The sequence below is a fragment of the Schistocerca serialis genome, chromosome 3, assembly GCF_023864345.2.
Source record: "Schistocerca serialis cubense isolate TAMUIC-IGC-003099 chromosome 3, iqSchSeri2.2, whole genome shotgun sequence".
NCBI lineage: Eukaryota > Metazoa > Arthropoda > Insecta > Orthoptera > Acrididae > Schistocerca > Schistocerca serialis.
This window is the reverse complement of record NC_064640.1, coordinates 295,051,259-295,078,828: the sequence shown is the minus strand read 5'-3', so window position 1 is coordinate 295,078,828 and position 27,570 is coordinate 295,051,259. Positions and strand designations below refer to the sequence as shown.

General features: G+C 37.8%; 1 protein-coding gene across 34 annotated transcripts in view; it reads right to left on the bottom strand.

Annotated features, from left to right (window-relative positions):
* LOC126470085 (twitchin) overlaps positions 1-27,570 on the bottom strand; it is a 515,873-nt gene that overhangs the window by 322,780 nt on the left and 165,523 nt on the right. For 15 of the 34 annotated variants that reach the window (XM_050097601.1, XM_050097605.1, XM_050097618.1 and 12 more), the window contains 5 exons: positions 23,551-23,637; positions 17,426-17,512; positions 9,509-9,592; positions 5,130-5,213; positions 341-376 (listed from right to left, as the gene is read on the bottom strand). In XM_050097601.1, the coding sequence (XP_049953558.1) occupies positions 341-376; positions 5,130-5,213; positions 9,509-9,592; positions 17,426-17,512; positions 23,551-23,637 (378 nt within the window). The remainder of the gene's footprint in view (positions 1-340; positions 377-5,129; positions 5,214-9,508; positions 9,593-17,425; positions 17,513-23,550; positions 23,638-27,570) is intronic. The other 19 variants (XM_050097624.1, XM_050097628.1, XM_050097629.1 and 16 more) reach the window with 9 other exon arrangements.

The window sequence follows — 27,570 nt, the reverse complement described above, 5'->3', positions numbered from 1 at the left end:
ATTTTCTAGTCATCATCTTCATTTGAATTGAAGATGACTAGGAGAAATCTAGCTGAAATATTGCTTCAAGATGACACTGCTCTGAGATATTTTTGTTATCGGAGATTACATAACTTACCCATATTATGTATTATACAACATTATGTACTGTACATCATTATTTGATGTAAGTTATAATGTGTTGTTCACCACATAATATGAACATATTCTGTAGGTTGCAATCACAATGACTTGTCTTACATTATGAGTAGATAGTTTACAATATGTAATTTAAAGGACCAAAAATTAACAAATCTTTCATTAGAAAACTAATCTATTACAGATTTATATTTTTGCTTACCTTCTTCAATTCAGGCTTTTTCTCTGGTTCCTTTTTCTGAAATATGAAACAGATAATTAGAAACCTCATATTATCTTGTCTACCATATTTTTGTGGTGACGAGTAAAAAGCTGCAATAAAGTTATTTATAGGAGAATATTCTCAAAATCTAAACAATGTGTGGTGACTGACAAGAGAAGCACACTGAAGAGAGGTACTATCACTCTTACTCTGCATCCTACACCAAAAAGCTGGTTGTACTTTTATGTGTAACCAGGCATTGACTGGACTGGATGCCAACCTGTATTACTACATACACCATGAAAGCTATTACAAATGTAATAGCTTTCATTATCACTCCAAAAATTTTATTTTTCATATGGTTATGGCGTTATGTTTATTAGATAGTAAAAAATCACCCATGATAAAAATGGATTTCAACACTATCATTCAAAATGGCCAGCATTTATTCAAGGAACTCTCCAAACACACGTTGTTTAACCCTTAAGTTTCTCTAGGGATTCAGTTATTGTAGCCCCATGAAAGATGGGTGTCTTCAGATCATTTCTTAAAATACTTTTTAATTCAAGTTTCTCAATACAGCATTACTGCAGTTAGCATTTGTATATACATAAGTAAATATAAATACAAACTGCCATGTATAGAAAATCAAGCATTTTCAGTTAAAATAAAATTTAAAAATTTCTGAAATTACCTAGCAATTGCGTATCTTAATCCCCACAAGAAATGTATGTGCTCATCTACACATAATTGTAAAGGCTCTTCATCACAGAGCAGTAAGTGTCAAACCTAGCAGTGAAATGAGTTCATATGTTTGTTTCACAACTTAGGAAGGATGACTTCGTAATCATATGAATAACTGGCATTTGCTAGGATGATGAAAATTGAGCTGGTGGAGAAACAGCCTTCAATAAAGTTGAGACAAATTGAAAAAATTACCCAAGGGCTTCACAATCAATACAGAATATTCATGGTATTAGGGTTGTGTAGCAAATGAAATTCTCTTCAATAAACTTCATGATAACATGCCACTGTGAAACAACTGATTGATGATTTTATTCATAGCTGTTATTTTTTCAGCAACTGTGTCATATATTTGTTTTCAGAATAAAATTCAGTTATCTGCTGCACAACTGGAATATTTATTCAAAATAATCTTATTTTCTGTCTGGTGATCACTGTTTTTATTTCAAACTAGCTGGTTTCTGACAATGTCACCTATCTGCAGTCATATCTCAGAGTTAAAGAGTAATCTGTCTTAACACAACTATCACTTCATTGTCATATACATGGTAGTGCCTGAAACCAGTCATTTTGAAATAAAAATAGTGATGATAGGCAGAAAAGAAGTCTATTTTGTATAAATAAGGATCATGAATAATTCTGTCACAAATATGTCGCCTTTTGATGGAATATTTATTTCACTTAACTGGCTTCAACAAATAAATTTGTTATCTTCAGAAGTTTGATGTTGGCTTCATAGACATCAATAACTTCATCAATGAAGGATAGTGCCATGACATGTCACAAAATTTACTAATTGTATATGATAATTATAACCACAGACTGATAATTAACTTAATAGTGAATTGATTTGTACATAAGCATGATTCATTAACTCTAAGTTATCACTCTGCAGTTACCATTACTACATACACCATGTACATTCTGCAATATGTCATGGCATTATGTTTCACTGATGAAGATGGTGACATCTGTTAAGCCAATATAAAAATAACTGACTGTATAAATCACACACCCATATAACTACAAAAATGTAATTATGACAGAATTCAATATTTCAGTGAGTGAGGAAGTGAATTGTTGAGAAATTATAATAATTAGAAATGGAGAACATTATTTTGAGACCTGTACCAGGGTAAAAAAAAAAAAAAAATCAAAAAAAAAAAAATCACTATAATTCAGTTCACAGTAAAGTTAGTTTATGAGGAGAACATAATTAGCTTCAACCTAGAAAAAGAAGAAGGGATGAGAGTAGATGTGGTGTCCTAGGTTTATACTGAAGATGGATAATGGTACTCTAGAATGAACTGACAAACAGGGCATATGAAATAGAACAACAGAAATTTTTAGCTTTGAAATTTCCCCAAAAGATAATGGAGCAATTATTGTAAGTGCCAACACACATGCTCTTTCATAACCATAGAGGTATGATGGTATTATGACAAAACAACTGTCAAAATACAGTTCCTTGCACAAGTGAGAAGAAAGGGTTTATTCGAAACCTGAAGTATGTTTCAACTTTGCTCATTGCAGTCAATTCAGAACATACACCATTGTCTCCAATGAGTGCAGTTTACTGTTGTAATTGATGAGGCTTTGTCAGTTTTTCTGCTGTCACTTCTTAAATATTGCTCTCTGGCTGAAATTCACTTCTACATTCTCTGTACAATCAGAGCTGAGATCTACGTTCTCAAAATAGGAAACAAAAACTGGATCACCATTATTTCCATAATAAATATGTTAAAAAGTTGTGAATGTGAGAGGGAACAGGATTTGTTTGATTTATGAACAAATATAAAGCAGTAACCTGCAAAATGACTCCAGTATTTTAGAATTTGTTTCGTATTCTGTAATGAAACACTTACAAGGATAATACCAAGAGAGAGAAAGGCTGAACAGCACTTACATCCATGACGTGCAACTCCCAAAGGGATTGGTCACTTCTCCTCCATGAAGAAGAAAAGTATAGTACTGAGAACTACAAGTACGATTTTCTATTGTATTTCTACCAGCTTTTCTGTCTCTTTGTAAAGGTAACAATTTTCTGTTATGATTGTATCTCTAATACATAAGAAATGACTACAAGAGCTAATAAATATCAAGTAAAACACTAAAGGAAGGGGACCGATGACCATAGCAGTCTGGTCCCTTTAATCCTGCAAACCAACCAACCCACTAAAGGAAGTGAGAACAAAATCTAGAAATGACTTCAGAGGGTCAGGGGGGGGGGGGGGGGGGGAGGGGGATGGATATGTGAGTGAATGATTCATCAATGTCACATGAAAAGTTGTGGACAAATGAATACTAAAGATAAAGTATGTACCAAACTGCTGTTTATGAGTTCAACTACACAACTGCAAAGACAAATCAAAATATGTGCAGCTTCTAATGGCAGATTGAAAAGAAGCAGTATAAAACACTACTATTATAATTCCAGTAATCATTAAAGTTTCATCATTTCTTGAAAATTTTCATTTGGCAACACGTTGTTTTAACACACCAAATCAAAACAAAGACACACCAAATGAAAATAAAGACAAAGGAAGTTTTTGTAAAACCATATAATACATTTATAAGACATGAAATAACAGTATCTATAAGATAACATTCCCTCTGCACAATTCTCATGCTCACATCTTGGGCTAAAGATGTAACTTAGAAGCAGCAGTACAATGAACTTTCTCCATCCAGAAAGTTGACATTATGGTAGACAAAGTTATGATTACTGCAATACCAACAGATAGGAGGTATTATTTTGCAGGTTTTGTCAAAAACACTGAAGCATTATGAACATAACAGTCAGTGTATTTCTTAAACATGAGTGACATCATGCACTGTCTTTATATCACTGAGTTGTGTTATTAGAACAAAATCAGAAGTCTCACTACACCTAGTGGAGCTGAATCTAGGTTTTGACATTATAAATGCACACGAACAGATTGTTAATGTGAGTCAATGTAAGATATATACACGGTGAAGCACCTAAACTGTACACCTGAAATAGCTTATGGCTCATTCAAGACATTTATAATCTCTTTTTATCTAGACAAGTAGCCACCAGGGACTCATAAAACAAAAGTTAACATGTTATCAAATGTCATTAAAACTGAGACACAGACACTCACTTTTTTTAAAAAAACAATATAACTCTGTTTTTTTCCACCACAACGAAGATCTATCTGAGACAAATACAATTATGATTTTTTGCAAGTCTGACAATAAATTATAGACTAAGAATTCAGCAAATACAGGGATTTCTGTGCTGTTGTTATGACAGTGTTTATGGTAGTTCAGAAGTTTACTCCACTCTCCACAAAAACTGGTGCTGCTGAAGCCTCAATGGAAACCAGCATCATGAATGCAAGAGATACTTGATCAGGCTACAAAACAGGCCAATTGGCTTTCAGGGATATAACATTTTGTTTGATACAAAAAATGTTTAAACTTTTGTAAACTCTGTTCAAGCATAACTTTCTGCCTCAACTCTGCGGTGCAAGTTTCCCTGAAGGGTGGTTTAAACTTCTAAGTGGCTACTCAAATGGCTGCAACAACAGCATAGAAATCCCCATATTCAATGTATTTTTATTTTTTTGTTTTCAGTGAACCCTACAAAAGAGTCATATTACTTAACTTAATGTGGTACAAAAAATACCATAGTGAGAAAAAAAAAGTTGATGGTATTATCTTCATGACTAGTGACACAGCAAAATTTCATTGATTTTTGTTTCATAAACCTCTGGTGACTATTCATCTATGCAAAAAGAGGTTATAAATATTGTCAATAATTTGAAAGTTGTTTAAAGTGAAAAAGATATCACTTCTCTCTGTAAACCATTTGATAAAGAAATTCTGCATATCATTCATTACCAGCTATTTAGTTTTCATGACCAAAATCCTTTCACATTATATATAGTTTGTGTAATGATTAAGCAGTGTGAACAGTGACAGAAATAGTGGAAGAATTTAGTCTTTGTTCTGCAGTATTACTGTTAGAAAGTTACCCAGAAGTTGTACCGTTGTAAGTGTGAATACTGTTTACAATTACCTTCTCTGGCTCCACTTTCTTAATGGGCTCAACCTTCTTTTCCGCTGGCTTCTCCTCCTTTTTCTCAACTTTTTCTTCCACCTTCTATAGAGAATAATGTGTTACAGAGTTAAGTGACAAGCTGTGGTGATCATTATCATAATACTTATTTCTGAAATGTTTCAAATCCACAAGATTCTATGGAACAAAACATGTTTTAAATCTAATCTAATTAGCAGAACCAGTAGTAGTTTTGGGGCAGTTAACAATGATATTCTCCTACTATGCCGTTACCAAGCAGAATGTAACAAATATCAATGGAATGTTTTAATACTGTTTCTGAATAGCTGGTTTCATTCAGATAACATACTCTGGAAATATATACTCTAGGTGTGAATTGATTAAATACATGGCAATATGCCAAATAATGTTCCTTCCCTAAAGAATATCTATAGCAGTTTAAAAAATAATGTAGTTACTGCATAGATGATAATGACTGTCACTGATAACTAGCAATGCCAATTACTTCTGTGACACAGAAAAAAAATTTTGAGAAGCAGTAGTATGCAAAGGATTGTGTAATCTTCCACGTAGTCATTTTCTGCAAGCGTTTTTGTATCTACTAAGACACTGAAGTAACTACAGTTTTTAAGACATGTTGTGTAAGTTGTCAATGTCGATGTTTGCAGTCTATTTTGTTCTTCTCAGTATTAAATGCTGTCAATAATAAATTCTTGAATTTATATTTACTACATATCATATTAAAGAAACAGCAAAATTTTCATTTAGTAAAATCTCATACACTGGTGTTGAAAACTTAAGGATGAGAGTAGCCTTCAAAAGTTACTGCCAAGTAACATAGCTCAATAAAATTTGGACAATACATAAACAGACCTGCCATTATAGTACATAAGGTAACCAAAAGGAACACACAATGAGACAAACAGAAATGGGACTTTTATTGAAAGACAATAATAACAATGAAGTCAGCACAATTCATGATGGTACCCTGGACATTACAAAAGGTGGTTCTCAGTAAGGCATGTAATCACCATGGACAGCAATGTATACTCTACAGTGTGCTCCCACATTGGCCACAATGTTGGTAAGGAGTTCTTGTGTTACTTGGTTCCATTCCTACACCAGTGAGGTTGACAACTGCTGGATGGTCCTTGATACATGTGGACATATTATGTCTTCCCAATGCATCCCACATGTGTTCAGTAGGAGTTAAGTCAGTGGAACTGTGTCATAATAATGCACACATGCATTGTCATTGATAAAAATGAGGTTAGACATGCATGGGGAAGGAGTACAGTGTCATAATAATGCTGATCTGTGAGTGTACCATGTTCAAAGAACAGGAGGTCAGTATGAGCATGCAACATTATGTCACACCACACCTAACACATGGACCACCAAACCAATCATGTTTGACAACATTCCTGGGTGCATCACGTGTTCCCACCTTTTGCCATATGAGGGTAGGTCCAGCATTGTCGAACATAATCATTTTGGTTGTGCAGTTATTATGGGAGTGGAAGCATAATGTTGTATGGCTATACTGACCTCCAGGTACCTGAACATGGTACACTCACTGGTCAACATTATTGTGAGTCTGTACTTCTTCACCATGTTTATCTTTTCAGGGATGCATTCGGTCCTGACTTCATTTTTATGGATGACAATGCATAACAGCATTGAAAAGCACATGTGGAGGAGCTCTTGGTAGAAGAGGATATTTGATGAATAGACCTGGCCTGCCCATTCCTCCAATTTAAATCCATTTGAGGACATGTGGGATGCATTGGTGACACACATTGTGACACATCTACATGCAGCAATGACCACCCAGCAGTAGTCAAACTTGCTGGTGGAGGAATGGAATGCCCTCCCACAAGAACTCCTAATCAACGTTGGGGCCAGCATGGGAGCATGCTGCAAAGCATGTACCCATGGTGATCACACACCCTGTTAAGACCCATGTCCCGCCATCTGTAATGTCCAGGGGAACACGATGAATCACAGTGATTTCAGTGTTATTATTGCCTCTGAATGAAAGTGTCTTTTCTCTTTGCCTAATTACAAGTGTCATTTCTCTTTGCCTAATTACACATTTCTTGCAGTTACCGTATGTACTAAACTGTACCAGTTCTTTCTCTGAACTGTCCAGCTTTCAGTGAACTATCTAACTTGATACTGACACAACATGCAAAAATTACTTTCATCCTTAAGCTTTGCACACCAGTGTATAATGAGAAAGTCAAAACACATATCTGTGTTTCATAATAAATTCCAAACAGCTTTCGTGAAGGTGGCACAACTTTGTACCCTGTAAAAGATTATAGAAATTCCTGGCTATTATACCGGGTGATCAAAAAGTCAGTATAAATTTGAAAACTGAAAAAAAAACAACGCAGAATAATGTAGATAGAGAGGTAAAAATTGACACACATGCTTGTAATGATATGGGGTTTTATTAGAACCAAGACAATACAAAGTTCAAAAAATGCCAGACAGATGGCGCTTCATTTGACCAGAATAGCAATAATTAGCATAACAAAGTAAGACAAAGCAAAGATGATGTTCTTTACAGTAAATGCTCAATATTTCCACCATCATTCTTCAACAATAGGTGTAGTCGAGGAATAATGTTGTTAACAGCACTGTAAAGCATGTCCGGAGTTATGGTGAGGCATTGGGGTCAGATGTTGTCTTTCAGCATCCCTAGAGATGTTGGTCGATCACGATACACTTGCGACTTCAGGTAACCCCCAAAGCCAATAATCGCACGGACTGAGGTCTGAGGACCTGGGAGGCCAAGCATGACGAAAGTAGTGGCTGAGCACACGATCATCACCAAACGACGCGCGCAAGAGATCTTTCACACGTCTAGCTGTTTTTGTTCTAATAAAACCCCATGTCATTCCAAGCATGTCATTCAATTTTTACCTCTCTATCTACTCTATCTACATTATTCTGTGGTTTATTAAGTTTTCAAATTTATACTGACTTTTTGATCACCTGGTATTTTACAAAATTTATTCCTGCTACACTCTGAAAGTAGCTGTAATCAGTTGCTATATTACTATTTTAAATGAACCTATGTAGGACCTATTATCAGAATACATTCTATTGTTGTGCAGTGCTTTGTGTTTAGACAGTTCAGAATATGATGATATGTGAATAGAATCTTCAGTGGTATGGCAAAAAAGAAACACTGGGACGTGGGCATCAAATATTGTTTCTTTTCATATTAAAACACACACACATACACACATTTTTGCATTTTATGTCCATGTGCCAATGTTCTACCATGTCACTGAAGATTGTATTCACACTTTGTGTGTGTGTGTGTGTGTGTGTGTGTGTGTGTGTGTGTGTGTATGTATACAAATGACAAGCAATGTGTAAGTTGACACAAAAAGATGAAATTCATATTTTCTAGCAAAGTAATTATAGGTCAGGCACATACCTATTTCATTAAAAAGTACATTCGCACATTGTTAACAGAAGTATTGTTCAAGGAATTACTACATGCAAAAAGACAACTTTTTCTGCTTATTGTTCAGTGCAAATACAGTATGTATATTGTCAAGACACCTACTTTCTAGTATAGTATGAAGTGCAGTTAAAACAAAAATCATGTATATTAATACCATCACGCTAACAGCAAACTTACCAAACAATTTTAGTATATGCACTCAGGCTTTAGTATTTTGTTAAGAAATACCTGTATGGTTAGTTTCTACGCTTAGCATTTCTCAATAGAATATCAATGTGTTAGTATGCTATACAGATATAATATAAATTGCTTAAGAGGCACTTCTCCATGTAATAGTTTTTCTACCAGCACTCATCAATCACCTATGAAGTGGCTAAGTGTGGCTATGAAACGAAGTTGATTTTTTCCCATTTTATCTACAGAAAAAGTGAAAATACTGATAGCAGTTTTCATCAGTGCCTGAGAGAACACTGTCACACATGCATATTAAACATTTTTATCTGCTTGGTCTTAGATCTTTAGCCTCATTATCAAATTCATAATCCCGAAAAGACATGAACACAAAATGAAACTGATCTATCCTTTCTCTGCTAAATCATATGGTACAAAAATGGCCTACCATAAAATAAAATGTTACAGAAGATCCCAAACAGACACTATGTTAGTCATATGGTACCATAAAACAGAAAAATGTGAAGTGAGTGTGGAAGCCAGTTACCTTTTGGATTATTTTTAAAAATAGATTTATTGGTAGCGAAGAGAGAAAGAGCAACTTGAAGAATTATAATTTATTTTGTGTGTAAAACATTACACTCCAGAAGTTAAATGTTGCTGCAAAACAGTGCACTTTTTCATGGAAATCAAGTGAAGGGAAGGAGATAAGTTTTACATTTACCTTTACAGTTTCCACTTTCTTAGGCTCAGGCTTCTTTTGTGTTGGTTTCTCTTCCTCTTTTTTCTCAACTTTTTTCTCCTCTTTCTAAAGACAATAATGAATTTGAATTACAGTGCAGAAAGTGGGTAACACTGTTGCTGTAATGATACTGTGCAATAATTTTGGTTTCAAGGTTAAGCAGAGTTGTTAAAGGAGAATCCCTCATACCCAACGAAAACGTTACCTAGGTAATACATTTATTATGTCGAATGGGCGTCACTGTTAAAATAATCTCACTGCAGAAACAGGTAACGAAATTCTGTTTACAGCAACTTTCATTCATTTGTTGCAATATTAAATACGATAGGAGCCTGAAAATTTACCAAAGGGTTACAGTGACGTATATAAAATGCATCATGAGAGAACAGCATTCCATTACACCAGAAGGATTATTTAGTATCCAAATGGCATAAGTTCTAAGACATTAGCATGCATGATACTGCCACGCTCTGTTGTTGAAATCTGTCTCACAAAAATATGCTTATATTCATGGGAGGAGATTGTTTATCTTTGTAATCTTGATAAGTTTGAAAAGATAAGATGATATAAAAATACCACAGCCTGTGAAAAAGAGTGATGAGCTGAAATGAAATGTTGTGTGACGAGGGCCTCCCATCTGAGGTTGACAGGAGTATAATTCCAGTTTTGCCATTTGGTGCCTCATAATTTTATCATTATCATTCCAAAATAATACTACTGGCAAACGTTTTCATTAGTTTTTATCATTTGTCATTACAATCATTCTGTTATTATCAGTATTCAATTTATATTACACATAGTATACATATTGATAACTTTTGCAAATATAATCAATACACATGTGACTTTTTCCTATTAAAATTACCAATATTCACTTCTTTAAGGGTACCAGAATCTTCCTGACTAGTTTAGGTTAATGATATGGAACTGCAAATTCAGTTATGATCCCAATATGATTAAAAACCACAATGTAACAGAATATCCTACAACGGGAGCTGCCAGAATATAGTCCTTGTATATGAAAGTAAATTTGAGGGTTTGCCGGGGGGCCTTATCCCAGATGTGGAGGCGGCCTTGCCTGTGGCTACCAAGTGTGCAGAGTGCAGTCATCTGCATGTTGTGACTCAGGTCGACACCAATGAAGCCTGTCACATGGGTTCTGAGGCAATCCTCAGTTTATACAGGCAGCTGGTGGAGACTGCTGGCCTCAAGCGTCACCTCCAAGCTGAGCTTGCAATTTGCTGAATCATTCCCACCGTTGATCACGGTCCTTTGGTTTGGAGCTGAATGGAGGGTCTCAACCACAAGCTTCGTTGACTCTGTGACAGTCTTGGCTGAAGATTTCTAGGCCTGTGTTATTGTGTGGGGATTTGTAGGGCTCCCTTTGATAGGTCAGGGGTGCACTATCCAAAGGAAGCAGTTACTCAGGTAGCAGATTACTTCTGTAGTGCACATGAGGGTTTTTAGACTAAACAGTCATTTGATGTGCTCTGATGAACACTTGCCAGTTGATATGCAGCAAGGTAAGTCAAATAGCATTCAGAACAAATACATTTCAACTGTTACAATTTTATCAGTAAACTGTCGAAGTACTCATAATAAAGTACCCAATTTACTCACCTCCAGGAAAGTTCTCCACTCAAATTATTCTTGGGACTGAAAACTGACTGAAACCTAATGTGGAAAGCTCTGAGATATTTAGTGAGTGATTGGAACGCATATTGGAGAGACAGGTTAGAGGCCATAGGATGGGGACTGTTCATTGCAGTTGAGAAAAATATTGTCTCTATTGAAGACGAAGTTGAGTGTGACAGCAAAGTTATATGGTTACATATAACAACTGTAGGTGAAACTACACTAATTGTTGGATGTTTTTACTGGCCACCCAATTGCTGAGTTTAGACTAGAATGTCTATGGATTCATTGTAGTGGATACTGAGAGACAGTCATGCAAAACACTTTTCAACACATTTTTTGAAAATTGTCTTGAGCAGCTAGCTCGGCAGCTGACACGCAATGGAAATATCTTACTCCTTGTAGCAACAAATAGGCCAGGCCTTGTCGACAATGTCAGTATAGAAATGGGGAAATGGGGATTAGCAGTCATGATGTCATCATAACAATTATGATTACGAAAATTAATAAATCAGTTAAGAAGGCTAGGAGAGTGTTTCTGCTAGATAGAGCAAATACACAGTTATTAAGATCTCACTTAGGCAATAAATTGGGATCACTAGTTCCAGTAAGATGGATGTAGAGGAATTATGGGCAAAGTTTATGTAGATTGTAAATCATGGTCTGGAGAGTTACGTGTTTAGTAAGTGGATAAAGGATGGAAAAGACGCACCATGGTTTAATAACGAAATTCAATGGATGCTGTGGAGGCTGTTGCACTCTTAGTTCAAAAGGAAATGCATAAATGGCAAGTGAAGGTTAATATAGATTTGTGTGACTCTGAAAAGATCTAAGCAAGAAGCATACAACAAATACCACCATCACAACTTGGCAAAAGATCTGGCAAAGAACCAAGAAGATTCTGGTCATTCATAAAATTGATAAGCAGATCTAAGGCTTATATTCAGTCCCTTGTCAGCCAATCTGGTGTGGCAGTTGAACACAGCAAAAAAAAGTGGAAGTTTTGAATTTCATGTTCAAGAAATGGTTCACACAGGAGAATCATACAAACACAAACATATCATCATTTGACCATAGGACAGACTCCCGTATGGATGACACAGTAAAAAGCATACCTGGTGTAGAAAAACAACTGAAAAATTTGAAAACAAATAAATCAACAGTTCCAGATGGAATCCTAGTTCGATTTTACAAAGAGTACTCTACGGCATTAGTCCCTTACCTAACTTGCATTTATCATGAATCTCTCACCCAGAACAAGGTTCCAAGTGACTCAAAAAAAGTGCAGGTGACCCCAGTATACAACAAAGGTAAAAGAATGGCCCTAATAAATTACAGACCAATATCCCTAACTTCTGTTTGCTGCAGAATCCTTGAACATCTTCTCAGTTTGAATATAATAAACTTTCTGGAGGTTAATAAATGTATGTGCATGAACCAGCATGGTTTTAGAAAGCATCACTTGTGCAAAACTCAGCTTGCCGTTTTCTCATGATATACTGAGAACTATGGATGAGGGGCAACAGGTAGATTCCATATTTCTAGATTTCTGGAAAGCATTTGACATGGTGCCCCATTGCAAGCTGTTAATGAAGAAAGGAGCATATGGAATAAGTTCACAGATATGTGAGTGGTTCGAAGACTTCTTAAATAATAGAACCCAGTAAGTTGTCCTAGATGGCAAGTGTCCATCAGAGACAAGGGTATCGTCAGGAATGCACCAGGGTAGTGTGATAGGACCACGGTTGTTCTCTATATACATAAATGATTTGGCTGACAGAATGGGCAGCAATCAGTGGTTGTTTGCTGATAATGCCATGGTTCATGATAAGGTGTCAAAGTTGAGTGACTGTAGGAAGATACAAGATGACTTAGACAAAATTTACAGTTGGTGTGATAGTGGCAGCTAGCCCTAAATGTGGAAAAATGTAAGTTAACGCAGATGAGTAGGAAGATAAAACCTGTAATGTTCAGATATGGCATTACTTGTGTCCCACTTGACACAGTCAAATCATTTAAATATCTGGGCATAACGATGCAAAGCGAAATGAGGTGGAATGAGAATGTGAGAGCTGTGGTAGAGGAAGCGAATGGACAGCTTTGGGTTATTGGGAGAATTTTAGGAAAGAGTGGTTCACCTGTAAAGGAGACTGCATTTAGGATGCTGGTGTGACCTATCCTTGAGTGTAGTTTTCATGCTCAGTAACAAACAAAAGTATTTACAGAAATAGTACAATTTAAAATGTCTTACTCATGAGTACTGCTTGAGTGTTTGGGATTGGTACCAGGTCAGACTGAAAGAAGACATTGAAGCATTTCAGAGGTGGGCTGCTAGATTTGTTACCAGTAGGTTCAAACAACATGTAAATGTTATGGAGATGCTTTGGGACCTCAAATGGGAATCTCTTGAGGGAAGGCAACTTTCTTTTCCAGAAACAATATTGAGAAAATTTAGAGAACCAGCATTTGAAGCTGAGAGCCAAATGATTCTATTGCTGCCAACACACAATTGTGCATAAGGACCACAAAGATAATATACCAGAAATTAGGCCTCATATGGAGGCATACAGAGTCATTTTTCCCTTGTTCTACTTGCAAGTGGAACATGAAAGGAAAGGACAAGTAGTGGTACACAGTATGCGCTGCCACACACAATATGGTTGCTTGTGGAGTATACAAGTTGTTACAAAGAGGTACGGCCAAACTTTCAGGAAACATTCCTCACACACAAAGAAAGAAAATATGTTATGTGGACATGTGTCCGGAAACGCTTATTTTCCATGTTAGAGCTCATTTTATTACTTCTCTTCAAATCACATTAATCATGGAATGGAACACACAGCAACAGAACGTACCAGTGTGACTTCAAACACTTTGTTACAGGAAATGTTCAAAATGTCCTCCGTTAGCGAGGATGCATGCATCCATCCTACATCGCATGGAATCCCTGATGCGCTGATGCAGCCCTGGAGAATGGCATATTGTATCACAGCCATCCACAATACGAGCACGAAGAGTCTCTACATTTGGTACCAGGGTTGCGTAGACAAGAGCTTTCAAATGCCCCCATAAATGAAAGTCAAGAGGGTTGAGGTCAGGAGAGCATGGAGGTCATGGAATTGGTCCGCCTCTACCAATCCATCGGTCACCGAATCTGTTGTTGAGAAGCGTACGAACACTTCGACTGAAATGTGCAGGAGCTCCATCGTGCATGAACCACATGTTGTGTCGTACTTGTAAAGGCACATGTTCTAGCAGCACAGGTAGAGTATCCCATATGAAATCATGATAACGTGCTCCATTTAGCGTAGGTGGAAGAACATGGGACCCAATCAAGACATCACCAACAATGCCTGCCCAAACGTTCACAGAAAATCTGTGTTGATGAGGTGATTGCACAATTGTGTGCGGATTCTCGTCAGCCCACACATGTTGATTGTGAAAATTTACAATTTGATTATGTTGGAATGAAGCCTCATCCGTAAAGAGAACATTTGCACTGAAGTGAGGATTGACACATTGTTGGATAAACCATTCGCAGAAGTGTACCCGTGGAGGCCAATCAGCTGCTGATAGTGCCTGCACATGCTGTACATGGTACGGAAACAACTGGTTCTCCCATAGCACTCTCCATACAGTGACGTGGTCAATGTTACCTTGTGCAGCAGCAACTTCTCTGACGCTGACATTAGGGTTATCGTCAACTGCACGAAGAATTGCCTCGTCCATTGCAGGCGTCCTCGTCATTCTAGGTCTTCCCCAGTTGCGAGTCATAGGCTGGAATGTTCCGTGCTCCCTAAGATGCTGATCAATTGCTTCGAACGTCTTCCTATCAGGACACCTTCGTTCTGTCTCGATACAAACGTACCGCGCCACGGCTATTGCCCCGTGCTAATCCATACATCAAATGGACATCTGCCAACTCCGCATTTGTAAACATTGCACTGACTGCAAAACCACGTTCGTGTGAACACTAACCTGTTGATGCTACGTACTGATGTGCTTGATGCTAGTACTGTAGAGCAATGAGTCGCATGTCAACACAAGCACCGAAGTCAGCATTACCTTCCTTCAATTGGGCCAACTGGCGGTGAATTGAGGAAGTGCAGTACATACTGACGAAACTAAAATGAGCTCTAACATGGAAATTAAGCGTTTCTGGACACATGTCCACATAACATCTTTTCTTTATTTGTGTGTGAGGAATGTTTCCTGAAAGTTTCACCGTACCTTTTTGTAACACCTTGTATATGTAGATGTGGAACACCTGTGGGTTCATAAGGACAGACAGTGCATCTAATTCCAGGTCCAGGACTACTTCATCTGGACTGTTTGTCTGCACGAGGTTCATTCCAATACATTTTCTTATGGTCTTCAGTCCAAAGTCCTGTTTGAGGCAATTATGCATACAGGTTTCTTCATATCTGCATAAGTACTACAATCTACATCCACTTAAATCTGTTCACTATTGTCAAGCCAAGGTCTCTCTCTATAGCCCCCCACCCCCTCTCTCACTGCCTTACATACCAAACTAATCATTGACTTTTTTTGTAACACCACATTTCAAAAGTTTCTATTAGTTTCTTGTCCATACAAACTTTGTTTCAGAAATATGAACCGAGCGAGGTGGCACAGTGGTTAGCACACTGGACTCGCATTCGGGAGGATGACGGCTCAATGCCGCGTCCGGCCATCCTCATTTAGGTTTTCCGTGATTTCCCTTGATCACTTCAGGCAAATGCTGGGATGGTTCCTTCGAAAGGACACGGCTGATTTCCTTCCCCATCCTTCCCTAATACGAGCTTGTGCTCCATCTCTAATGACCTCGTTGTCGACGGGACGTTAAACACTAATCTCCTCCTCCTCTCCTCAGAAATATGATGCTAAAGAAGTAAATTTGATTTCTGTATGTTTTAATTACTAAAAAGTGAAATATAATATTTTGTATTCAAGACGAGTGCAAACAAGAACAGCAAGCATTCAATTGTTGTGCAGAGAGCTAAAGAAGTTAATTCGATTTCTGTATGTTTTAATTACTAAAAAGTGAAATATAATATTTTGTATTCAAGACGAGTGCAAACGAGAACAGCAAGCATTCAATTGTTGTGCAGAGATCATAACATTTTTGTGTTATCTACACATCCTTCTTCCACATTTTCAATTATTGAACTTTATGCTGCTCCTCAGAATGAAGGAAACTGGAAAAGAGGAAGAGTCTTTAACAGAAAATTTACTTTGTTTCTTGTCTTCTTCTATATAATACTGACATACTGCCAAAAGGCTTTCTTCTTTATCAAAAACAGCCTGTTATTTAGCTCTCTGCATTCATGCTTCACTTCACAAGACAGAAAATCATCACCACAGACTCACTGTCACTGTGTTAAATGCATCTGAATAGTCAAGGGCTTTGAGTGACATCTTACAGTACTGGAATTAAGCATAACCTATGTGATGAAAACACGAGTGAGTTATTTTAAAGTGTTTTTTAACTTATTAATTTTGACCTTAAAACTAATCAAATAATACCACTCTAATTTCAATAAAAGGTAACAGTATAGCAATATTTTTCTGCATCATTGTTATACAATGAATAAAGGCTCGATCTGGAAGGAAAGATTAGTCAACTTGGATGTTGAGCTGTCAAGTAGCAAAAGTATGACAGGAGGTTATAATGTGTTACAAAGGAATTGGGCACAGATTTTTGACTGAACACTTCTTTTACCTTGTATAGTACACAGTCACATTCAAAACATATGTGAACTCGCATCTTAAAATTGTATGACATTAAATTTCTGAATTGAAATATCATGATAGAAACTAATTACAGTGTTATGGAATTAAAAAGTCTGTTATTCAAACAAATCACTGCAGAGAGAGTCTTCCATAAAATATTTATCTTGAAAGAAGCAATGAAAAATATTTCCAGGCAATCTGTAGAGTTAGTTTTTTGTTATCAGCGGAATATGATGTAAAAGAAAACGAGGAAGTAAAATGCTTATAAATATGAAAAATATTAATGAGGAATGTTTGCAGCATGAATAAAACCAATAATTGATAACAAGAAGTGATAGAAACAGTCAGAAGAATTTTAATGTATGATTAATAATGATTAATTTGTAAGAAACAGTGGCATGATCTGCTGGAAGAAATTTAAGGTGCCATATTAATGAGTATAATATCTTTTCAATCAAGCAATTTGGTAGAGAAATGTCTTCTGTTTAATGAAAAACAAATGAATACAACCAAAATAGCATCCAGGTTTACCTTTCCAGGTTCCACTTTCTTTGCAGGTTCAACCTTCTTTTCTACTGGTTTCTCATCCACTTTTTTCGCAATTTTTTTCTCCTCTTTCTAAAGACAATAATGAATTGAAATTATACTTATGGAAGTGAATTAAGATACACTGATGATAATGTTGGGCAAATACAAATAATATTCTCAGAAATTCAGTTGTGTCTGCAGCAACAATGAGAGCTTCAGTTCTATAAAGACTTCCAAAAATTGTGATGAACAGCATGTACCCTTTGGACCGGGAAGGAATAGACCTTCCAGAAAATGACAGTCAAGTTCTGACTGTACAGAAAAATAATGAAGTTTGGAAGCCTTACTTTATGATTCACTTAAACCAAAATTCCAGTTTATGTATATTATTTTGCATGTGTAGCATGACATATGTCAATATTATGTTTAGATGATTGTATGATGATAATACAATTCACAGTTACAAACTGTAATGCAAGTATGTTAAAACAGACATAACATTTTAAGCATTCATATTTACATAACAGCCAACATATACTCTACAAAACAGATGCAAGTTAAAAGGAGTTGCTGGTTGTACTTGACATGATCTCAGAACAATAAAATAAAATGAAGGATAATTAGAAATAAACAGCTCAGCTTTATTGATTTCTTATGAGATCACATACTGACTGGAAAGCTGTAAGCAAATTTGCATCCTTCCAACTTTATTTTCACATACTGTTCATGTTAGTTTTTGTCTAGCATTCTGAATTACAAAGATTCTATAAACATATAGGTAACACTATCAAGTGTAACACTACTAAATTGTATATAAAATTGATATACGATTAAAGTGTGTCAACATATAAATTATTTTTAATAAGTATGAGTAATAGTACTTATTCACAAAAATCTAGTTGATGTAACTTCAAATATATTATTTAATCTCTTGTTTGAATGAAGAAAAAGTTTTCTAAATATCTAGCTTTGGTAGGAGCTGTAAACAATTGCTCCTGAAAGACTGTAACACATAAGAAATGTGTGATATCATAAATATCCTTCAATTCACTCTTATGATTGCAGCATGCACTATGGTTTAGTAAATTAAACTTAAAAGCAAACCAGTTTTTGGCACAATTTTTATGACAGTAGCCATCATTGATGAAACAGATTTTTTGGAATGTTCTGTTTAGAGTGGATTTTATGTTATCTACAGGACTATAAGTAATGAGAGACTACTATTCATTTCACACTAATTAGTGATGTACAAAATCCTGAAAGTATCTCAACACTGTTCAACCTTTCACTTCAAAGTTGTGAAAGTATGTATATGTATTTTCTTTACTGAAATTTTAATAAAGAATATGTAGTCAGAAGTTTAGCTAACTTTTCACCACTTTCAGTGAGTTTACTCATCACTGAGTACTTTATCTCCAAACTGAGAAGTGATGGTCTGTCAGATAAGACTTGTGTTTCCCCCATATAAGTACCTTGTTGTAATTATCAACAAGTATTACCTATTGCAGGACAAAGTTAATTTTCGCAGGCAAGAATCAGCACTGAATTAAACAAGTAATGCACGGCAGTTGGCAGAAAAAAACTTGCTTTATAAATATTATACTTACAAGATAATATGTTAAATAATCAAATGCATGCTCAAACACATAAACTGCACAATAAGCTTACAGTAAGCTTTTTACACAATATCTGCCGGTAAATTCATAGCTTCACACTGAGAACATTCAGTTTAGCAAATGCAGTAATAGTGCAGGATTGAAAATAGATACTAATAATGAGTGGTTAACAAACAACATGCAGAATAGTTCTGTTGTAGTTTCAACACTGTAATGATTATCCATCACTGACATCACTAAAAAATTCATTGTGTGCATCACATTCAAGTTGTGACTTAAAGGAAATGGAGGGTGACAGTATTAGAATGACATGTTGATGCTGCCCTGCACTACAGTTTATTAAGATAAGATTAGGCCACTTCTCTGACAATGATATTAACAATTGTATGACTGAGCCAGTTAGCATGAAACTGCATTCTGGATTACCTTTTCCAGTACAAGTTACTTTGCTGGCTCAGCCTTTTTTCTGTGTGCTTCACTTCCTTATTTTCTTTAATAATTTCTTCATCTTTCTAAAGATAATAATAAGTTTGGCTATCAGAGTAGGTGTGAACTGACACTCCTTTAATAAGTTTGGTTGGAGGGGGAGCGCGAGGGGGGTGGGGGGTGGGGGGTGGGGGAGGGAGATTTTGGACATGCTGCGAGGTGTTGTCCCTTGTTGCAAGAAGTGAAGTCCAGCTCATTAATCCTAGGGGAACTTGGAGGTGGAATAAGTTCTGCTCATTATACTAAGGGAACCTGGAGATTAATGAAGACTTCACCAGTTTAATTTGTAATGCTTTCACAAGATGCAAGTCAAAAAGAATGGAGCATAAATCTTCCTGCATCTGAGCTGTTCCCCCTTTCATGGGAACATCAGTATGCAGAAAATGCATTTCGGAATAAATAAGTAAAATATTCTGAAAAGTTATATGCAAAAATTTACAAACTTTAGACAACTGAGGAAGAACCATTGTGTGGTCAGAATTCATTTGTATTGATTTCTCCATCAGTAGTCTAAAAGGGTCAAAATATAACTTTGGTTGGGGGTTCTCATTATTACCTCAAGTCATTACAGAAAATTGACAAAAAAATCTAAATGACAACAAGCATATCAAGATGTCAGGTTTGGTTCCACTGGATATGAGTCAGATGTTTAGTTCTACACTGCCTTACTGTATGATTAAAAAAAATGCAACTTCAAATATACACTCCTGGAAATGGAAAAAAGAACACATTGACACCGGTGTGTCAGACCCACCATACTTGCTCCGGACACTGCGAGAGGGCTGTACAAGCAATGATCACACGCACGGCACAGCGGACACACCAGGAACCGCGGTGTTGGCGCTAGCTGCGCAGCATTTGTGCACAGCCGCCGTCAGTGTCAGCCAGTTTGCCGTGGCATACGGAGCTCCATCGCAGTCTTTAACACTGGTAGCATGCCGCGACAGCGTGGACGTGAACCGTATGTGCAGTTGACGGACTTTGAGCGAGGGCGTATAGTGGGCATGCGGGAGGCCGGGTGGATGTACCGCCGAATTGCTCAACACGTGGGGCGTGAGGTCTCCACAGTACATCGATGTTGTCGCCAGTGGTCGGCGGAAGGTGCACGTGCCCGTCGACTTGGGACCGGACCGCAGCGACACACGGATGCACGCCAAGACCGTAGGATCCTATGCAGTGCCGTAGGGGACCGCACCGCCACTTCCCAGCAAATTAGGGACACTGTTGCTCCTGGGGTATTGGCGAGGACCATTCGCAACCGTCTCCATGAAGCTGGGCTACGGTCCCGCACACCGTTAGGCCGTCTTCCGCTCACGCTCCAACATCGTGCAGCCCGCCTCCAGTGGTGTCGCGACAGGCGTGAATGGAGGGACGAATGGAGACGTGTCGTCTTCAGCGATGAGAGTCGCTTCTGCCTTGGTGCCAATGATGGTCGTATGCGTGTTTGGCGCCTTGCAGGTGAGCGCCACAATCAGGACTGCATACGACCGAGGCACACAGGGCCAACACCCGGCATCATGGTGTGGGGAGCGATCTCCTACACTGGCCGTACACCACTGGTGATCATCGAGGGGACACTGAATAGTGCACGGTACATCCAAACCGTCATCGAACCCATCGTTCTACCATTCCTAGACCGGCAAGGGAACTTGCTGTTCCAACAGGACAATGCACGTCCGCATGTATCCCGTGCCACCCAACGTGCTCTAGAAGGTGTAAGTCAACTACCCTGGCCAGCAAGATCTCCGGATCTGTCCCCCATTGAGCACGTTTGGGACTGGATGAAGCGTCGTCTCACGCGGTCTGCACGTCCAGCACGAACGCTGGTCCAACTGAGGCGCCAGGTGGAAATGGCATGGCAAGCCATTCCACAGGACTACATCCAGCATCTCTACGATCGTCTCCATGGGAGAATAGCAGCCTGCATTGCTGCGAAAGGTGGATATACACTGTACTAGTGCCGACATTGTGCATGCTCTGTTGCCTGTGTCTATGTGCCTGTGGTTCTGTCAGTGTGATCATGTGATGTATCTGACCCCAGGAATGTGTCAATAAAGTTTCCCCTTCCTGGGACAATGAATTCACGGTGTTCTTATTTCAATTTCCAGGAGTGTACGTTTGCAACCATTTCACTGCCTTCTGTACCTTCTCCTGCTCTTTGTATTATAAAATCAACTATACTTGATCCTCTAACACTGTGTCACTGCCCAGTTACTTCCTAAAGTATATTTTTCTATTAATTTATATTCTGATCTACTCTATTCAAATTATCCTCCAAGGCAGGAGAGCATTTCTGGGGATATCTTGGTTATTGCAGTAGAGGCCACAAGTTATAGCCCATGTTTGTACCTTTACATCAAATACCTTTTGCTGCTCATTTACACATTCATGTGATCAAATGGAAGAGCAAAAGGTAAATAAGAGACTGGAGTCATTAAGTGATATATATCCTTAAATGCAGAATAAGATGGAATGTAATTTTCAGTTACAGTACCTGATGTGTCATCTAACTGAAAATTACTTTCCATCATACAGTATGTTTAAGAATATATTAACAAGGGTGAAAATTTACAGTTCCAAGCATATGATTTCCAATACTTATTCAATGAGGATTTAAAAAATGGAATTTTGCTTTGCTCTTCCAGTGCAATGCAATTTTTCATCAGAGGAATTATAATACAGTAAGACACAGATATATATTAATTTTTTATTAAAGCACCCAGACTTGAAACAACTGACCGAACACTTCATTATTTTTTCAGTGGTCTGGTAATAAACTTCTGCTTCTTGGTAATGGAGCTATTGGAAGACTATTGTTTTCACCTATGGCAAACACACAAGAATCAAAGCAAATTTGTACTTCTAGACGCTGAGGTCACTGTGCAAAGGTGAGAATAAACAAGAGGTACAGGAACTTAAGAAAAGGTTTTGTTGTCCATGACAATGTAATTGTTCACACTTGCAAGTAACATGATCTTTGGTTAAGAGTTTTTGATGAACAATATTAAAGCATACATGGTCATCCCCAATGTTGTACTTCTTAATCTTAATCAACTCAGCTATGTAAAACAATTAATGGGTGGACTTATTTAAAAAATGGTCTTAAATATTCAATGAATTCATAGCTGAGTGGCAGATTTTTGTCTGTAAGCATTCAAAGAATGCAGACATGCCTTTATGGAGATTGGATAACTGTGCTGAAATTGATTTTTTAAATCTATGGCATACTTTATTCAAATGCCTTCTAATAAAAGATTATTGCAATGCAATAATCAAGCAATCCTACTTAATTTCAAACCTCACTTTTTATACTGTCCATGTGCCATATCAGGTAGCAGAATAAAATTAGCTTCTCTTGAAGCAAATTCATGCAGCTTCATAATATTAGCAGTCCTTTTGTGCATTTCATATGCCCAGTAACTTAATAAACATTTCCTTAGAACCAATGTGAAACATACTGCATAGAAATGACAGTTGACACTAAGCCTGAATATGTCATGAGAGCTATTCCATTACACAGCGATTATGGAATAGCACTGTCATATTTTGAAAATATGAAATAAATTATAATAAAATATTAAATGAACACATTGAAAATGTTTACCACTACTACCTGATGATATATAAGAACACACTCACTGAACCACTCACTCACTCTCTCCTGTCCAATTACTGTCACACTGTTATTTTATCAGTTCAGCCTAGCTGCTTTGTAAAGCACACAGCGAACTAACACTTCACAGAAGCAAAGTGCATCAGTAGTCCTATTACATGAACACAGAAACAGATTGCATTTACTTTTACATTACATTAAGCTAAAGCTCTAATAAAAGTTTTTTGGGACAATACAACGCTGATGAAAGTTTGTTTAAATAGCGTAACAACAGATCTAAGCAAAAACTGGCAGTTTTTAAACTCTATAGTTATGCAGCAAATTTTGTTAAAGAGTAACTGCAGCAGTGCTACAGGGTGCAACCAAGTGGGGATTCAAAAAAAGTGTAAATTGATAGTGCACTAATAAATTACCTTATCAGGTTCTAGCTCATTTATGAGGTCAGCCTTCTTTTGTGGCACTTCCTCATCTTTAGTTATGTCAATTATTTCTTCCATTTGCTAAATACAACAATATAGTGGAGCATAAGTGTGAGGGTAAATACAAATTAAGTGAATGAAAAAATGAAACAAAAATGATTATTTCTCAAATATCTTACTTCAATGCAGCACCAGTTTCTCATCTGTGAAAATCATGCTCTAAACAAGAGTACATCCAGCCACTCTAAAATAAATGAATAATATCACTTAATCTCATCAATTTTCTCATTCAAAAAATTAAATTGTATGATATTCAGATACTCTGAAAAAATGGTAATAGTGAGACTCTGAGTATGTTGTGAAACAGAGGCATTCTATACCTTAAAAATTAACTGTAATGCAGTTCACTAACAAATAATGTAGAAATTATGTACAGTAATTTGCAATTCCTCAGAATTACATTAAAACAGAAAAATGAATTTTCCTACTGTTGTAATCATATAAAGTTGTGACAGAATGGAATGAATTATCAGAGAATGGTACATATCAAATCAGCAAATCAATGAATGATTTTAAAGAGGCCAACTATCAAGCTAATGCAAGTTAAATCTTTTTTCTGTAATGTCATATGTCACCAAAAAAATGAGGAAAGTTGTACATAGTAATTCAACCACTTTAATCAGGCAAGATTCTTCTGATGGGAGAAATCATGTATGGGGTTCCTCAAGACGCAATCCTAGGTCCACTACTGTTCCTCATACACTCCTGGAAATTGAAATAAGAACACCGTGAATTCATTGTCCCAGGAAGGGGAAACTTTATTGACACATTCCTGGGGTCAGATACATCACATGATCACACTGACAGAACCACAGGCACAGAGCATGCACAATGTCGGCACTAGTACATTGTATATCCACCTTTCGCAGCAATGCAGGCTGCTATTCTCCCATGGAGACGATCGTAGAGATGCTGGATGTAGTCCTGTGGAATGGCTTGCCATGCCATTTCCACCTGGCGCCTCAGTTAGACCAGCGTTCGTGCTGGACGTGCAGACCGCGTGAGACGACGCTTCATCCAGTCCCAAACATGCTCAATGGGGGACAGATCCGGAGATCTTGCTGGCCAGGGTAGTTGACTTACACCTTCTAGAGCACGTTGGGTGGCACGGGATACATGCGGACGTGCATTGTCCTGTTGGAACAGCAAGTTCCCTTGCCGGTCTAGGAATGGTAGAACGATGGGTTCGATGACGGTTTGGATGTACCGTGCACTATTCAGTGTCCCCTCGACGATCACCAGTGGTATACGGCCAGTGTAGGAGATCGCTCCCCACACCATGATGAGGGGTGTTGGCCCTGTGTGCCTCGGTCGTATGCAGTCCTGACTGTGGCGCTCACCTGCACGGCGCCAAACACGCATACGACCATCATTGGCACCAAGGCAGAAGCGACTCTCATCGCTGAAGACGACACGTCTCCATTCGTCCCTCCATTCACGCCTGTCGCGACACCACTGGAGGCGGGCTGCACGATGTTGGAGCGTGAGCGGAAGACGGCCTAACGGTGTGCGGGACCGTAGCCCAGCTTCATGGAGACGGTTGCGAATGGTCCTCGCCGATACCCCAGGAGCAACAGTGTCCCTAATTTGCTGGGAAGTGGCAGTGCGGTCCCCTACGCCACTGCGTAGGATCCTACGGTCTTGGCGTGCATCCGTGCGTCGCTGCGGTCCGGTCCCAGGTCGACGGGCACGTGCACCTTCCGCTGACCACTGGCGACAACATCGATGTACTGTGGAGACCTCACGCCCCACGTGTTGAGCAATTCGGCGGTACGTCCACCCGGCCTCCCGCATGCCCACTATACGCCCTCGCTCAAAGTCCGTCAACTGCACATACGGTTCACGTCCATGCTGTCGCGGCATGCTACCAGTGTTAAAGACTGCGATGGAGCTCCGTATGCCACGGCAAACTGGCTGACACTGATGGCGGCGGTGCACAAATGCTGCGCAGCTAGCGCCATTCGACGGCCAACACCGCGGTTCCTGGTGTGTCCGCTGTGCCGTGCGTGTGATCATTGCTTGTACAGCCCTCTCGCAGTGTCCGGAGCAAGTATGGTGGGTCTGACACACCGGTGTCAATGTGTTCTTTTTTCCATTTCCAGGAGTGTATATACAAACGATCTTCTGTCTAATACACAACAAGCAGAATTTATTCTTTTTGGAGAGGACAATAGTATTGTAATCAATCAAAGGATACATACAGCAAGAGAAGAAATGGTAAACAATGTTTTTACAAGTATCATTGACTGGTTTCCTGAGAATGGTCTCACTCTCAATTTTATAAAGACACAAAAGATTCAGTTCTGTACATCTAGATGTACAATACCAATGATATGTGTAACACATGGTACTGAAGTAATAAACAAAGTGGAAACTTCAAAATTTCTAGGTGTCCATATTAATGAGAATTTAGACTGGAAAAAGGACGTTTTGGAACTCCTAAAACAAATCAGTTCAGCCACATTTGTGATTAGAATAATTGCAATAACATAAGATTGCAGAAAATGTAATGTTCATTATTCCACATTAAGGTTGTCTTGAGGACAACATGGGGAGCACAAGGCTGCAACCAAAATTTTTCATCACTTACCCAGTGATACAAAATTTCTGACAGCAAAGCAACATTTGAAAACAAACTGAAAATGTTGACAACTACTTCTATTCAATTACAATTTACTCTGCAAATGATCCATGAAACTAACTCATTAGTCCCATTAACAAAGGAAAATTAATGCAAAAATTCGTGTACAGTAGAGCCGTGTTGATTCAAGTTAACTGGGGTTGAGGCAACCTTGAATTACAAAAAACTCGGATAATATGGAAATATCACTAAATCAATGGGTAAATCAGGAATAAATGTTTAATGAGCAGTACAATGATTAAAAAATAAATAAAAACAATACAACACAAACCTGCGTTATATGTACATATGTGGATACATATTTCCAAGTTGCAAAAGTACACGTTACATTTTAAAGAAACTGTCCATAGTCCATTGTTTTAAAATAGAACCTTGTTTTTTAACAACAATGTCATGCCATTTTCTAAGAAGTATGGTGTAATTGGTGTAGCTTCTGCTTGTTGCTCAATGTAGCAAAATGTCACATCTAGCACTGCCAAACCATCGATGTAATTTCTTCAGGCAATTACTCATCATCACTGTCTTCAGAGGGTTCACTAACCATTTCAACAACTGCAAAACCAGTCTCTTCAAACTGTTCAACCATTTTGAAATGTCACTTGCATTCACATTTTCACATCCAGAAGGCTTTTTCATCAGTTCTGCCAATGGTAGGTCATCTTCATCTGTACTGAAGGTATCTATTTCAAATTGTATAAAATCTGGTTCCATTACTTTTTTAGAGTCTCCACTCTTATTTCAGACCATGAATCGACTATTTAGTAAACTACAGCTTTTATCATATTCTCTCTCTCTCTTTTTTTCCTTTTTTATTTTTAGAAATTCTGAATCAAACGATGAGGATACCTTTTTTTTTTTTCAAGCATTGTAAAATGCCTTGGTTCTTAGACTGAATTAAACACATCACATTAGTGGTAAGCACAATGCGCAAGTACCTTCACATTGTAATTCTTCCTCATCATGGTGTGAAGAAGCATCGTCAAGTGTTAAGATTGCTTTGGAAGGGAAGAACATTTTCTTTGGCTATCTTTTGGTCTCTGGAACAAAATCTTCGAAAAACCACTTCTCAAAAATATTTTTGTCCATCCAAGCAGATTTTTGGTGGACATACGTAACAGGAAGTGAAAAAGCAGGGATATTTTTTAAAGCTCCAGGTCTCCACTTGCATTCAGCACAGCAAGAACTGTTAAACTCTCTCTATGTTTTTTGTAGCCTGGGGAAGCCTTTTCATCTTTTGAGGCTACACTCTTAGATGGAAGCATTTTATAATTTAGCCCTGTTTCATCACAGTTATACAGCTGATCGAGAGTACA